The 15,075-nt window shown below is 46.4% G+C and overlaps 1 protein-coding gene across 1 annotated transcript; it reads right to left on the bottom strand.

Moving 5' to 3' along the window:
- Window positions 1–80: 80 nt before the first annotated feature.
- C16H9orf24 (chromosome 16 C9orf24 homolog) lies at window positions 81–14,973 on the bottom strand. The gene is made up of 7 exons (XM_043927517.1): window positions 14,516–14,973; window positions 6,427–6,571; window positions 4,148–4,275; window positions 3,089–3,164; window positions 2,644–2,878; window positions 1,380–1,466; window positions 81–229 (listed from the first exon to the last, which is right to left on the bottom strand). Exons 1-7 carry the CDS (start codon window positions 14,648–14,650, stop codon window positions 124–126), a joined length of 912 nt encoding a protein of 303 aa, XP_043783452.1. The 5' UTR covers window positions 14,651–14,973; the 3' UTR covers window positions 81–123.
- Between the last annotated feature and the right edge of the window lie 102 nt (window positions 14,974–15,075).

The following is a 15,075-nucleotide window of genomic DNA, read 5'->3' as shown; positions in this document are numbered from 1 at the left end:
TGGCAGAGGCCTGAGTGACTGACTCCTCATGCCAGATCCTGCTGGGTGAGGATGCTGCAGGCAGCCTTTAGGATGAAGAATTTATTTATCGTTCAGCCCCCTTGGCCCGGCCAGCCCGGGCTTCTACCAGCAGTGGTAGTCAGGATAGGTCTCAGACACAAACTCAGGGTGGACGACATAGTTGTTTCTCTGGGAGCCACCAGTCTTCTTGAAGTGACTTGTGTCCCATCTGTGTGGAGAGATGGGTCAGCCCTTTTGGACCCTCATACATCTGACTCCAATTCTCAGTGTTAATCTTATCCCAACATTTTGCCCCTAATACTGACCCTAGGCTCCAACATTGACCTCTTGACCTCAGGTACTACTGTTAAATTTTTGATTCCCAATACCCTCTCCCTAACATTGACTTCCTACCTTTTAATTCAAAAGCATCAATTGATGCTTTTGAACTGTGGTGTTGGAGAAGACTCTTGAGAGTCCCTTGACTGCAAGGAGATCAAACAATCAATCCTAAAGGAAATCAGTCCTGAATATTCACTGGAAGGACTGATGCTGAAACTCCAATACTTTGGTAACCTGATGGGAAGCACTGACTCATTGGAAAAGACCCTGATTATGGGTGAGATTGAAGTCAGGAGAATGGATGACAGAAGAGATGGTTGGCTGGCATCACTGGATTGATGGACATGAGTTTGGGCAAACTCTGGGAGTTGGTGATGGACAGGGAAGCCTGGCATGCTGCAGTCCATGGGGTTGCAAAGAGTCGGACATGACTGAGCGACTGAACTGAACTGAACCCTTTAATTCAAGCCCTGAACCTAACACCCTGATCTCTTGACTCTAAGCCCCACTGAAGCCCCGCTGCAGCTGCTGCTGCTGCTACTAAGTCGCTTCAGTTGTGTCTGAATCTGTGCGACCCCATAGATGGCAGCCCACCAGGCTCCTCCGTCCCTGGGATTCTCTAGGCAAGAATACTGGAGTGGGTTGCCGTTTCCTTCTCCAATGCATGAAAGTGAAAAGTTAAAGTGAAGTCGCTCAGTCGAGCCCGACTCTTAGCGACCCCATGGACTGCAGCCTACCAGGCTCCTCCGTCCATGGGATTTTCCAGGCAAGAGTACTGGAGTGGGTTGCCATTGCCGTCTCCTGAAGCCCGACTGCCAACTTGTAACTCTTCAATGCCAATCTCCATGCCCTCTCCTGGGGCTCTGGTTTAGTTGCCAGTTTGACTTCCCCATGGCACTAGCGCCCCCTTGTGGCATCTTCCAATCGGTGCATTACAGCGAACAGTTCTCACCCCAGCTAGTCCCTGGGTCCCCTGCCACTCAAGGTTACAGCTTCTTTTGTGGGTGCGAATTTGCATGTGTGCGCGCCAGACTTACCTAAGGTTCGGACAGGGGTAGTACGACGGCTGGGGAGTTATAACAGCACATTGCATTCCGGGTCGGTGCTCGCAGGGAGACACACTCCTGAAGGAAGAAACGGTGGGCAGGAAGGAGTCGGACCTTTTCACTTCTCCCCACACCCCAGCCCAGACCAGGACCCTGAGCCGCGTTTCAGGTGTCTGTCCTACGGCTCGGAGATCCTCCCTTCCAGCCTCCTAGCCCTTCAAGATCTCCTCGAAGTATTGCCTCCAGGAAGACACCTGGAAGTCCCTCTCCCCACGAGGCCTGGTTTCTGCCGCCCAGGCTGGACCACGGAGAACGCTGTACTCCGGGGAGGGTTAAAGGGGTCCAGTCATTGAGTACCCTGGATCCTCGCTTATCGACGAGGCGATTTTCTGAGGCTTAGGCACTTTCTCCCTCCTCCACACCCTTTTGAGTGATAAGACCCAGTTTCGCTCAATACATCAGGCTCTCTCAGCCTGGGGAGGGACGGGGTGTCCCCACAGGGTTAGGGACATGGTTCAGGACCCCCTCCCCCTTTCTCAGCTCTCTAGGCAGACGCGGATGTTGGAGTTCTCCCCGGCTCAGCCCGCCTTGTCTAACACCAGGTGCAGGGAGATAGATGGCAATCTGAGCTTCTGCTGGGCGCCCGAGCCTCAGTTTCCTCCACAATAACACGGGAGGCTGTCCATCTCCGGAGGTGGTGCGGGGCTCCGAGGAGGCCAGGACCCTTCTGTTACCCACGTGGTCACCATTTCCTCGCCCTCTTAGAACCCAACGATAACCCTGCCGATGTACCAACCACGAGGCCCAGGAATAGGGGACAGTATTCTGAGGACACGTGGCGCTCCGCAAGCTAGAACCTGCGTCTCCAGGGCCTGGTGGCCAGGTAGGGGGGAGGGCCGGCGAGCGAGGGAACGGGATGGAATCGGTGCGCGGGGTGTGTGCCTCCAAGAAGCTCTCCAGCGGAGCCTCCAGAAGACAAACAAGAGCCAGGTGGACCTTGAGCCCAGTTTGTGCAGGTCTCTCCCCTCAGCAGTCTGCTCAGGCCATGAGGCCCGAGGAAGGGACAGGGTGGCGCCCAGCAAGGGGACCGCGCGGGCTGGAGGCGGAGTGGGGTCTGGCGCAGAGGCCGGGCAGAGCTAGAAGTGGCGCGGGATGCAGACCCGCGGGGTGGAGGGGGTGGGGGGTAGGGCTGGGCTCTGGGGGCGGGGCTTGTTTGGGGGCGGAGCCCGGCGACACCGCGCGCGGCCCTGCGAACCTTACAGTAGGCAGCTCTGTGCATAAAGGCCGCAGGCGGCGTTCCGTGCAGGGTGGCCCGGAGACGGTGTAGTCCATCCCACGCAGACAATAGTGGCGGCCCGAGCAAGTGCTCTCATAGCCCTGAAAGGGCAGGCGGCCCGGCAGCGGGTCCACACACCCGCAGCGGGGCGTGATCTGCGGCAGCGGCTGGTTTCGTGACAGCGAGTTCAGCATGTTCACCACTACCTCGCGCTCTGCGCCCGCGAGCCCCGAGCCCGGGAGACCCAGACACAGAGTCACGGGAACGGCCAGAGAGGAGGTCAGAGACAGGAAGAGATGGAGACACAAGCCGAGATAGGGTTACAACTTCTCCATGACCCTCAACATTTGTTCCACATTTCGAGTCTCCATCCCTCCGGCCTTCTGGTCTACCCATTTCCCTCTGCTTTCCCTCTATCTGTTACCGTAGGCATTGAGTCGCTCCGGCTTAGGAGGATACACCAAGGGCATTCCTCGAACCACTGTCTCCATCCCGGCCTCCTGGAAGTGGCAGAAACGCTACCTCAAGTTCTGACCCGGAAGAATTCCTCCCTTGGTGGGTTCTCCCAGAACACCCAGACTAGTCCCAGGCCGCGCCTTCTACTCTCCAACGCTCTGAGTGTTTGCGGTTGTCGCCGGGCAACGCCGTTTACTCCGCCTCCCTGGGGGGTGGGCATGGAGGTGGGGGAAGTGGAGCTGTAGGTGGACCCGGTCTGTACCTGGGTCCCTGCCATCCCTGTCTCAGCGTTTGCCTTTAATTTGACCCCTCCTTATCTAGCCGACTCTGTGTCTCCGTGTCTCTCTAAAAGGAGTTTTTAAATATTGCATTGTTGCCTGTCCATCAGAATCATTTGGGGACCTTATGAAAATTTCTGATTCTTGAGGAAGTTCTAATTCAGAAGGGTTCAGTTAACCTGAGGTCAGCCATCAACCTACAGCCAAGAGCCCCTAATATAGCCTGCAATCCTCTCATATTCCTTCTTTCTTGATGCCTGAGGTCATGTGCGGACTCTTTCCTATCTCCTTGGAAGACTGTCCTGTATCTATCTGCTCTGTCTCTGGAGGGCCTTGTTCTGCCTCCTTTTGTCCTTGTTATCATCACAAAGGAGAGGAGCAGGTAGACTCAGCCTATCACTGACTCCTCGGCCAGACCACTAGAGAGGGGCCAGGTGGCAAGCTTCAGGAAGGTAGCACATCAAGGAGTTTGCACCAGCCCCTGTCTCCACACAGCCTAGCCCGAGTTTGGGACTTGGAGACCCAGTTCCTAGAGATTGGGACTCAGGGGCCCAGCACAGCTTCTCTCCCGAGCTCCCTTGTTTCCTAGCAAATATAAACCCTAGTCTCACAAGTGGGAAAAGGCCTTGGAACCTTGGTGGGAAAGGGATGAGAAACTAATGGTGAGATGTCAGACCCTGTGATTTGGGAGGCAGATGGTGGGGGTGCCATCCCAGACCCCAGGCGTCTTTGCTGGGCACAGTAGGTACCTTAGGCAGTCGGGGAAGGTATGTGGTACATTTGTTCCAGCAGTTGTAAGGCCCCATCCTCCATGTGTTATACCGGTTACTGCACAGGTAGTTTGGGTTGCCACACAGGTAGTTTGGGTTGCATTTGTCTGCTTGATCACAGGGGTGGAGATATATAAGACAGAATTACTCCTTATTCTTTTTTTTCCTAGGATAACTCCTTATTCTATCCCAGGATCTGGGGAGCCCCTAAATGTCTCTCCTCTGATCCCTATCACAAAACTGGACTCCCACTAATCTCCCTTAGGCCAGAAAAGCCCATCCTGGCCCCCACATTTGTCTTAGATACTGAGATGCAGCCTGAATCCCACCTAAAGCAAGCTTCTGAGTGAGGTCTGTGTCCTTTGAGCTGGTTACTTTTCATCCTAACACCACCCTCTCTGAATCAGCCAACGTGGAAGCCCTGGAAATGGGCCTCCTTTCAAATCTTCCCTTTCATCTTCCACATGCAGGCTCAAAGTCTGCTTATTCTGCCTCCTTAAAATCGCTTGATGAAATCCTTCCTCCAATCCCCCATGATCTTACTCCTGTATTTCCACAGTGCCTAAGCCAGGAGACAATAATGTCATGGTTAATAGGATGGACTCTGCAGACAGACTCCTGTGGTTCTAATTTCAGCTCTGCCAGATATTAACTGCGTGCGACCTTGATCTAGTTAATTTCATCTTGTCTCTGTTTCCTTACTTTTAATATGGGACTAATAATACTATCTACCCCACAGGGTTGTTGTGAGATTTAAATAAGTTATTATATGTAAAACACTGAGAACAATGCCTGGCACACAGAAGACTATCACCATCATTATTATTGTGATTATTATTGCTATTAGTCTATTGATCTTCCTACCTCATTTTGAAATCCTACAATCCAATCTCTACATAGAAACTTTGGCACTTATCATAAATGAAAATCCCCACGTAAAAACCCTCCAAAGCTACACCCACGCAGTCCCCTGAGTCTGTCCTGTAAGTTCCTCTGTGATCCACCCCACTAACAGTGTGAAAGAACACACCTGAGAGATGAGGAAAGCAGGTCCAGGGGCCACAGAGGAAGAGCAGGTGTGTGTACACGTGGGGCAGTGTGTTGGGACTGGGGGGTCCGGGTTGGAGGGTTGGACATGCTGAGTTTGAAGTGTTTGGGGCCATTTAGGTAAATCTGATCATAATCAGATAAAGGAGAGTGGAATTCTAGTGAGAGGTCAAGGCTAGAAATAAAGACTTGGAGTTGTCAGTAATTAAAGTTGTGGGTTAAATTAAATGGTCTCAGGAGAGAAATGAGAGAGGAGGGCTCAGATCAGCATCTCAAGAAAACCTATGTTTCCAGAATGATTAGACAAGAGACCGAGGAAATTGAGGCATTAGAGAAGCTCGTGGGGTTTCACATCTTCCTTTCACAGATGGAGGGAAGGCGTTTCACAAAGTAGAGAGTTGTCAGAATGAAATGCACAGGGTAGGTCTCATAAGGAAAAGACTGAAGAGTTCCATGGATGAGGTAACTGGAACCATACAAGATCATTTTTAATAACATTAAATATAAGTGTAGGAGATGCAGATTCCCAATTTCAATTGAACATTAATCAATTCGTTCAACAAATACTTAGGAAGCCTGATGCTATTCTGGATGGAGGGGGCCTGTTCTAAATAAAAACAGGACATTCTGCTCTTTTGGAATGTATAGAGAGACAAACAATAAACACCTAACCAAATGAGAAAGATGATTTCTCATAAGGCATAAGGAGTAACTCTTATTTTCAAGAATCTTCGCTGTTAGGGGGAGGAGCAAGAGATAATTTTTAGGCAGAGGGAAATTAGAAAAGCCTTCCAGATTGAGTGGAGAGAGGTGTGGTGGGGCAAGGGGATGCAGGAGAGAAGGGGAAACTGATGGAACAGGGCCACCAAGAAGACGGGAGAAGATGGCACCCAGAATACACATGGAGGAATTTGTTTGGAGGAGGTTAATGCTCCCTCCCTTACTCTAGGGATAAGACCAAGGCCTCTTCCAGTTCTTTGGCACAGACTGGGAGCTCCCAAAAGGTAGAGCCTGGATCTCCTCCTCCAGGGTCAGGGGTGAGGGTCAGGGTCAGGGCAGGTGGTTGGGACTCAAGCTAGAATGGGGGAGATAAGAATAGAAAGCCAGGTTGTGGATGGGGATAAGGACCAGGGTGGAGGTCAGGATTCAAGTTGGGTTCAGGTGTAGGGTCTTCGCTGGGGTCACTGAATGGGTGAGTGGTGAGGCCCTACCTTCCTCTGGACAGAGCCAGTATTTCTCAGGGAAGTAGGGGTGGCTTGGTATGGAGCCCCTGTAGCTGTAGTCCTGCCCAGCACACTTGAGCATCTTCTGCAGGGCGTCAGGATCCACATGGCGCTGTGCAGTCTGAGTCAGGCCCTGGGCAAGGGGAGAGGGGAAGAGACGGCTAGGTGCATGGGGACCCCAGCCTTGGCATCCGGCTGGACCTAGATTTAGCTCTTGAGGTCAGCCCAGGTGGGTGTTCCACCCTTCTCCCTATGCTGGAGGGATATCCAGGCCAGCTTTGCTTGAGTCACCCTTTCTTCCATCTAAGGATTTGGAACCTGACATTTGCCCTCAATCAGAGTGATTTCCTGATGTTCTCATTTCTGTCCTTTCCTTGACTAGGACTTCAAAGGGCAGAGCTGGGTGTTCTTGTCTTCTTTCTTTCAGACTGTGCGCTGCCTGGGATCAGGGTCTGGGTCTCCCCCGACAGAGCAATAGACCTGTGGTAGAACCTGGAGCCTCAGGACAGGCTGGCTGCCCTGGGAGCTGGCTCTTGAAGAATCTGGCACCCTAAAGGAGATGAAGAATGGGGACAGAGGGGCACCTACTTTAAAAATCGAATTCTCTGACTCCAGCCTGACCTGAATTCTGCTGTGGCTCTCATCTTGACACCAGTATTACGCTTGACCCTGACATTCACGATGTGCTATTCTTTATCCTAGCCTGACTTTTCCCCTGATCTTGGTTCAGGTCCCTCTGCTTCTTGGGGTTCACCTCATCTTATCCTATCACCCCAAATTTCAGATCAAGGTCTCCCTTTGGGGGCTCCCTTCTCCTCAGCTAAATGTAGATTGCCAGGTTAGTTGTGGGCCCATGTCTCTGTAGGCATCCAGGATGAAAGGCAGCTGGGTTACAGAGGTGGGACACCCAGCAAGGTCAAATATCAGACAGGACTTCCTCATCATGGCGGGCAGCAAGGTGCTGGGGTGCTGACGTTGCTACCACACTTCCCCCATGTGATCTAAAAAGCAGAGGTTTCTCTTGGCCAGGGGTGAGAACTTGCTGCTCCTAGCCCTCCTAGGCCCCTGAAAATCCCTCAGCTGAGGGGCTTCTTGAATCCTCCATGCTAGCCGAGGTTTTGTTCTTTGGGCAGATCCTGCACGGTCATACTCCATGTGGGTGGAGGGGCCCCAAGACTTAGCACTCCCCTGAGTTTTACACACACACAAACACATGCCCATCCAGACATACACATAGATCTGTGCACCCAGATACACTCATAGACACACGTACAGATGTACATCTATGCAAACACAGTCAGACATGCTCACACATCCATAGACACTCAAACATGCTCACAAACCCACAGACGCGTGTGCGTGCACACACGCGCACACACACACACACATAGTCATTTAAAAGAACCCACAGATATCTTCAGTATTTCCCTTTGAGGCTTCCCTCAGATATTTATAATCTTTGATTGTCTGTTCATGAATAGCAGACTATAAAAACTTACTGAAGGCTTTGAGCTGTGGGTGGGCATCATTGTAGGCTGGTCTGGCTAGACTCTTTGTTGCAAACTCTGTCAGTATCTGTTAAGTCTTTTCTCTTGGGTTGATCAGATCTCTCTGAAGAGACTCTTTCAATCTTTGGCTTCAGAGTTGTACCTGGCTGCCAGTGTTTTGAGAACCTAGTGGAGAATAGGGCTGCTGGGGGTTTTAGCATTCAGCATATGGAGATTCACCTGTTTTCAATATGGTACCCTGACCTTAGCTGGGCCTGGAATTCCCAGTCCTGAGATCCTTGCCAGAAAAATAAGCCTTCTGACTTTTGCAGAGATGGGCAAGTAGTCACCCTATGGCATGAATTAGAGGAGGAAGTTAGTGGTTTTAATGGTTTCTTTTTATTTTGTTCAAGCCAGGCATTATGCAGGATCCTAGTTTCCAAATTCCCCCAGCCAGGGATCAAACCTGTACACTCTGCATTGGCAGCATGGAGTCTTAACCACCAGAGGAGTCCCTTTAATTGCTTTTTAACAGCGTTTAAATCATTGTTTCAGCCTTGGTCCTGTCCCATCTTCAGTTCCAGAGAAGCCTAATATTACTAATTTCTGAACCTTTTGAAAATTCCACAGTTTTAAATTGAATTATGCCTTGTGTTTCCCACTATTAGCTTTGGATTCAGCTTTCTCAGAACTGTTGTCAGTTACTTAACTATCACACTTTCCAGCTTCTGAAATTTTGTTGTCATTGTCCCACTTTTTCACTATTTTTGTGAACTGATGTCTTAAATGTCCATTTATTGTAGTTTTAGAGGAGTTTTAGGAAGGAGTTAAAACATGTGCTCAATCTTTTTTTTTTTGTTGTTGTTGCAAATAGCAGAACTTTATTTTTAAGGGTGAACAATATCTTATTATATATAATGTATTATGCCACTATGTCTTTATATATTTATTTTTTTTATTTTTATTTTATTTTTATTTTTTTTCATGTGCTCAATCTTAACCCAGCGAATTATAATCCTTTATACATTCTACATATTCTTTTGTCAGTTACATGTTACAAATATCATCTCTCAGTTCATGGCTTATATCTTCATTTTCTTTTTGGTGTCTTTTGATGAACATAAGTTCTTAATTTTAATATAATTGAATTTATTAATCTCTTAGGTAGTGCTTTTGTGACTTAGGAAATCCACCCATTACCTAAAATAATGGAGATAATATATAATTTCTTCTAAAAGCTGTATAGTTTTACTTGCTATATTTAAGCCTTAATTTGTCAGGAACTGCTTCTTGTGTTTGGGGTGAACTAGGGATCAATTTTATTTTTAATCCACAAGGTGATCAGTTGTCTCATTGAGTAATCTAACTTCTCCCACAAATTTTTTAAAGTATTTATCTACTTGGCTATGTTGGGCCTTAGTTGCAGCTCACGAGATCTTTTGTTGTGGGGTGGGGGCTTCTCTAGTTGCAGCATGTAGGCTCCAGATGGCACCGGCTGGGTAGCTGCAGTGTGCAGGCTTAGTTGCCCTGCAGCATGTGGGATCTTAGTTCCTCAACCAGGGATCAAACCTGAATTCCCTGCATTGGCAGGTAGATTCTTAACCACTGGACCACCAGGGAAGTCCCTCCCACGTATTTGTAAAGCTACCCCACCCTGATACATCTTTATAGCTTTACTTTCAATCATCTCTGTTGCATATTGTTTCCATTTATGTGTGGCTCCATTTCTGGTCTATTTTATTAATCAGTTTGTATATCCCTTCAGTAATACTATGCTTTATGAATTTCTGTAGATTGGTAATAAATATTATTATCTGATAGAGCAAGTCCTCATTTTCTTCAGGTGTGTTTTAGCTAGTCTTGGGCCTTGGCTCTTCTCTATAAATTTTAGAAACAGCTTGACAAATTCTTCAAAGAATCTTTTTCAGATTTTAATCAGAATTGTATTGAATCTCTATGTTAGTGACTTTTCCTCTCCAAGAGCATGTTATGCCTCTTCATTTAAGTATCTTCTTAAAGTATTCAAAATTTTATAATATTATCCATAGACTGTTTTTTGCATAGTTTTTTGCATAGTTTTGCATAGACTGTTATTTAGTTCTACTAAGTTTTACTCTTTGATGCTCAAATGATATATACTTTAAGATTATGCTTCCTAAATACTTGTTTTTGATGTAAAGAAATGTGGTTGACTTATCTTATATTCATCTGACTTTCTAAATTCTCTTATTTGAATAATTTTCAGATTCTATAGTACAACTGTATCATCTGTGAATAATTGAATAATGACAGTTTTTATAAAAATTCCTTTCGTATCCTTGTATCTTACATGATATTGTTTTCCAATATATAATTTACATGGTACTGTTTTCTAATATTTTGATTCTTTCTTTAAATTTTACAAGCTAAAAAAATAAATTTTACAAGCTAAAATTATTATAATGATTTTCTGTAGACAATTTTGCTTAAATTTATCTCATTTACCAGTTTCTTAGCTCATCATTCCTTCCTTTATCTCAAATTTTCCTTTTGTGATTAGTTCCCTTTCCTCAAAGTATATCCTTTAGAAATTCTTTTATAGCAGGTCTTATGGTAGTAAATGTTTTAATTTTTATTTGCCTGTAAGTGTCTTTATCTTATTTATTTATTGGTGTTGAAAGGAAGATGCATTGAAAATAATTCTCTCTGCATATTTTTAAGGTCATCTGTTAAGCTGGTGTGCAGATTTGAATGAGTTACCTAAGAATCCTTGGATGCATTTCTCGTTAGTTGTGGAAAATTCTGAGCCTTTTCCTCTTCAGATAATGCCTATTCTCCTTTCTGTTCTTTCATCCTAGGACTCTGAGTGGTTGTGTGAGATCTTCCCCTTCTTTCATGTTGCTTAATGTTTCTTCCATATTTTCTCTCTGTCTCTCTGTGCTGCATTCTGGAAAATTTATTTCATTCTTTCATTTTACTGACACTCAGGTTTTTCTTTTTTTAAGTTTCGGCTGGGCCTGGTCTCTGTTGTGGCGTGTGGACTTACCATTGTGGCGCTTGGGCTCCTCTCCAGCTGCTGTGTGCGGACTGAGTTGCTCCACTAGCATGTGAGATCTTAGTTCCCTGACCAGGGATCGAACCTGAGTCCCCTGCATTGGAAGGCAGATTCTTAACCACTGGACCACCAGGGAAGACCCTCACTGACACTGTTAAGCTGTGTCTAATTAGCTCTTTAACCCATCCATTGAGTTTTTGGTTTTAACATATATTTTATTTCTAAAATTTCTATTCATTTAAAAATTTGTCTGTCCTTTTAAGAACACGATCTCTTATTTCTTGCTCTTTTTGATGATTTCACATTTTATTTTTAAAGACTCATAGTTATTTTGTGAAGGTGAAGTCACTGAGTCGTGTCTGACTCTTTGCGACCCCATGGGCTGTAGTCTACCAGGCTCCTCCGTCCATGGGGTTTTCCAGGCAAGAATACTGGAGTGGGTTGCCATTTATTTTGTATTCTTTGTTAATTCCAATATCTTATGTCCTTAGAGGTTTAAGGCTGTTGTTTATTGTTTCTACTGCCTCTGTCATATGGTGGTTTGTTTCCTTATATCTCTTATTATGAGCTCAGATGTGAATGACTGTACTTTGAAGGGCACCTAGAGACCTACATTGAAGATATTTTCCAACACAGAATATATATACATGTGTGTGTGGGTGGGGCAGGGAGCCAGGGATCATTGGATTTTCTGGTTCAGTTTGGGAATTACAGGTTTTCTGGTTCAGTTTGGGGATTCCAGGTTTAGTTGCTCCATCTTGCAGCTAGTTTAAGGCTTAAACTCCTGCTTGTAGTACTGATAGTTGCATTTGTTCTCAGGGCAATCCTGTCATCTTAGTATACTTACCACTCATCTCCACTGACAGTCCAAAACCAAATAAAAATTAACTTTTATGCAAGACCTAGTTGTTTGGTAAGCAGGAGCGTCCTTCAGAGTTTTAGACCACCTTACTGTCAGAAGCAGAAGCCTTTTTCTTTCATTATTAATCCTACTGCTATTTGACTTTCATTCCTTTCCACTCAACGAAGCTGTATAGTCAGGTGGCTAAGGGTTACTACAGCCAAGAGATCCCTTTCTGTGCCGACAACGTTTGATACTGAGTTTTGTCTAATAATATTGTCTTTGTTGGTTTCTCTTGGATTTTTCCTCCTATCACTCTGTCTCCTTTCATGGCTCTTCTTCCTTTACCTACCCCTTGAATATTGATGTTCTCCAAAGTTCTGTCCTTGGCCATTTTCTTACTCTTTTTTGGCAATCTGAATTACTCCTATGATTTCAGCTACCACCAATATGTTGATTTCAAAATATACGTCTGTAGCCCAGACCTCTTTTCTTTGCTTCAGATAAGTATATCCAGCTACCCATCAGACATCTTTACCTGGAAGTCTTTGAATATTTTTGCCCCCAGAAGAACCCCAAACCTCTCTCTAATGTGCATTCCAAATCTCAGGTGGTAGCACTAACATTCCTCTAGTTTTCCAGAGCCCTAAACCCAGGAGTCATCCTAATCTCTCTCATCTTCATATCCAGATGGTGACCAAGATGTGTTGATCTACTTCCTAAAAATTTTCTCCTATTGAGTTTGGAAAAGCAGGCAGGCATTTTCATATCTTGCTGGTGGGCATGTAGATTATTATGACCTCATCACAGCAATTTGAAGTTTATATCCAAAAAGTTTTTTGGATGTGACCTTTCTCCCAACAGTTTCATATCTATGAATTTATCCTAAGAGAACAGTTGATGTTACACAAAGAATGTACAAGAATGACTATACTAGCAAACTTTTATAAGCAATCTAAATTTCCAATAATATAAAATTCCTGAACTACATTTTGGTACATTCATAAAGTAAAACACCATACAGGTATTAAAATTACATTATTGAATATTTTCGACACAGGAAAATGTTCTTGATAGATGGTTTTGCAGAAAAAGCAAGATTCAAAACATGGTATACAACATGACACCACCTTCATAAATTTTTTTTGCTTCCTGAAAGGGCATGGAGTAATAAATTATCAGTGGTTATTCTGGGTAGTGAGAATTATAGGCCTTTTTCTTTGTGCTTCTCTTAGTTATCCCCATTTTCTGAGCATATATTTATTTTATAATTACAAAAATAATTTTTAAAATGTCCTCCTATTCAACAAATTCCCCTTTTCACTGCTACGGACTCTCCTTATCTCCCACCTACATCCTCTCCCCTTATCCTTCACCCTCTCATGGGGCTTCCTTTCCCAGTCCCAGTCCCTTCGATCTCTTGCCACTGTGGCCAGAGTTGCTTACAATCCAAGCATGACACTCCCAGGATCAAAAACCTGGAGCATGATGACCACATTTCTCAACACAACCTGTGGCTCTTCGTGGTCTGCAGGCCCCTCTCTTACCATAGGGCTGGGTTCTCTCTCTGCTCTAGTTCTTAGTACCTGGTGGGTCCCCGACCCGGCATTGCCCTTTTTTATCTCTTCTGCTCGAAGCATCCTCCTCCTGGCTCTCATTTTTAAAACCAGTTAATTTATTTTTTGGCCGCGCTGTGTCTTTGTCGCTCTGCACAAGCTTTCTCTAGCTGCAGGCTCAGTAGTTGAGGTGCATGGGCTTACTTTCTTCGGAGCATGTGGAATCTTCCTGGACCAGGGATTTAACCTGTGTCCCCTGCATTGGCAGGTTTGTTCTTAATGACTAGCCCACCAGGGAAGTCCCTCCTGGATCTCTTAGTAGACCTGCCCTTCAGGTCCCGGGAGTGAGCTCTTCTTTCTGATTCTTCCACCAGCACAAGCCTCTGCTGTTGCATGTTTCACATTGGGCACTTTGTTCATTTCTTGCTGAGAGCTCCTCAGAGGCAGTGCCTGGCCCTTCATGGTTGTAACTGTACTGTACCTGGCACACGTAAATACTCAGCAGTTTTGTTGGATGCTACACATAGATAATCTTCCTTGGGCAGAGTCACAGTTAAGACTCCCACATCTCCTCTCCATTTTGTGAAGCTGCACACCCCCACTTGGCCACCTGTCTTCAACTACAGGAGACTGTGACATGCATGCATAAAAACATGCTTGTAGGCACAGCCTACAGGCAGCCTCAGGGCCTTTGCACTTTCTGATCACTCTGCCCGGAATCCTGTTCTTTCAGTTCCTCACATAGCTCAAAGGTGAGCTAGCTGTCGCTCACCTTTCCAGCCTCAACTCAATGGCACCTTGAAAGAGAGAAAGCTCTTCCATCACTCTCAATATAAGTAGCTCTCCCTGGTTACCGTTCATTTCCAGTACCATGTTTATTTCCTTTACAGAATTTTGGACAGTCTTGTTTATTTCTTATCGTCTGTCTCTCTCCATCCCCTATCCTGGTGGAGTAGCAAGGTACCGTGAGGGCAGGATCTTGTATTCCTTTGTATATATTATTAGAAGTTTTATGCCTAAGCAAATGAATCACATACACACAAAACTACAAATAATTACAAAAACACAATGACAGCCACACCATCAGTCATCCAGACACCCACAGCCATACATTCTGGACTGCACTCCCCCAAGCCTCCCACACCAGCTTGCCACTTACCGGGGTCACAAACTTGTTGGCTTCCCAGGCCCACAGAGGTGGGTCCTTGTAGACCTCCTTGATGGAGGTGGGGGCCCTGTAGGAGTCACTGTAGGTGCTGACGGGGGTCTTGGTCTTTTGGGAAAAGAGGAACATAGTGGGGTCTGGGGGACGCCGTGGTGGGTTCTACCTACCAAGGGCTCCTGCAAGACATCAGTGACCACCCCTTCTTTCCCAGACAGCCCGGCAGATACCCCTAGCTGCTGTGACCCCCTCCTGTGGAGGGTCTCTCAGCTTCCCTCCCTCACAGCCTTCTTGCTCCTACCCCACCCTGACTCCCTCTCTACGATGGGCACGGCCCATTATGATATCATCTGGCTCAGCCCCATCTCCGGGGAGGTGAAGATTGACTCCCCACCCCAGTCTCTTCCTGCCTTCAGCCTCTCAAAAGGGCCCAATTTCCAAGAGTTCACAAGGTCCCCGGAGACCTTCTAGGCCAAAGCTTCTCACTGTGGTGAAGAGGGATGGAGATCCCGAGGGGTCAAGTTCAGAGGGTCAGTTCTCTGCCCTTCCCGGCCCAT

Source organism: Cervus elaphus, chromosome 16 (assembly GCF_910594005.1).
Source record: "Cervus elaphus chromosome 16, mCerEla1.1, whole genome shotgun sequence".
NCBI lineage: Eukaryota > Metazoa > Chordata > Mammalia > Artiodactyla > Cervidae > Cervus > Cervus elaphus.
This window is presented reverse-complemented; position numbering and strand designations above follow the sequence as displayed.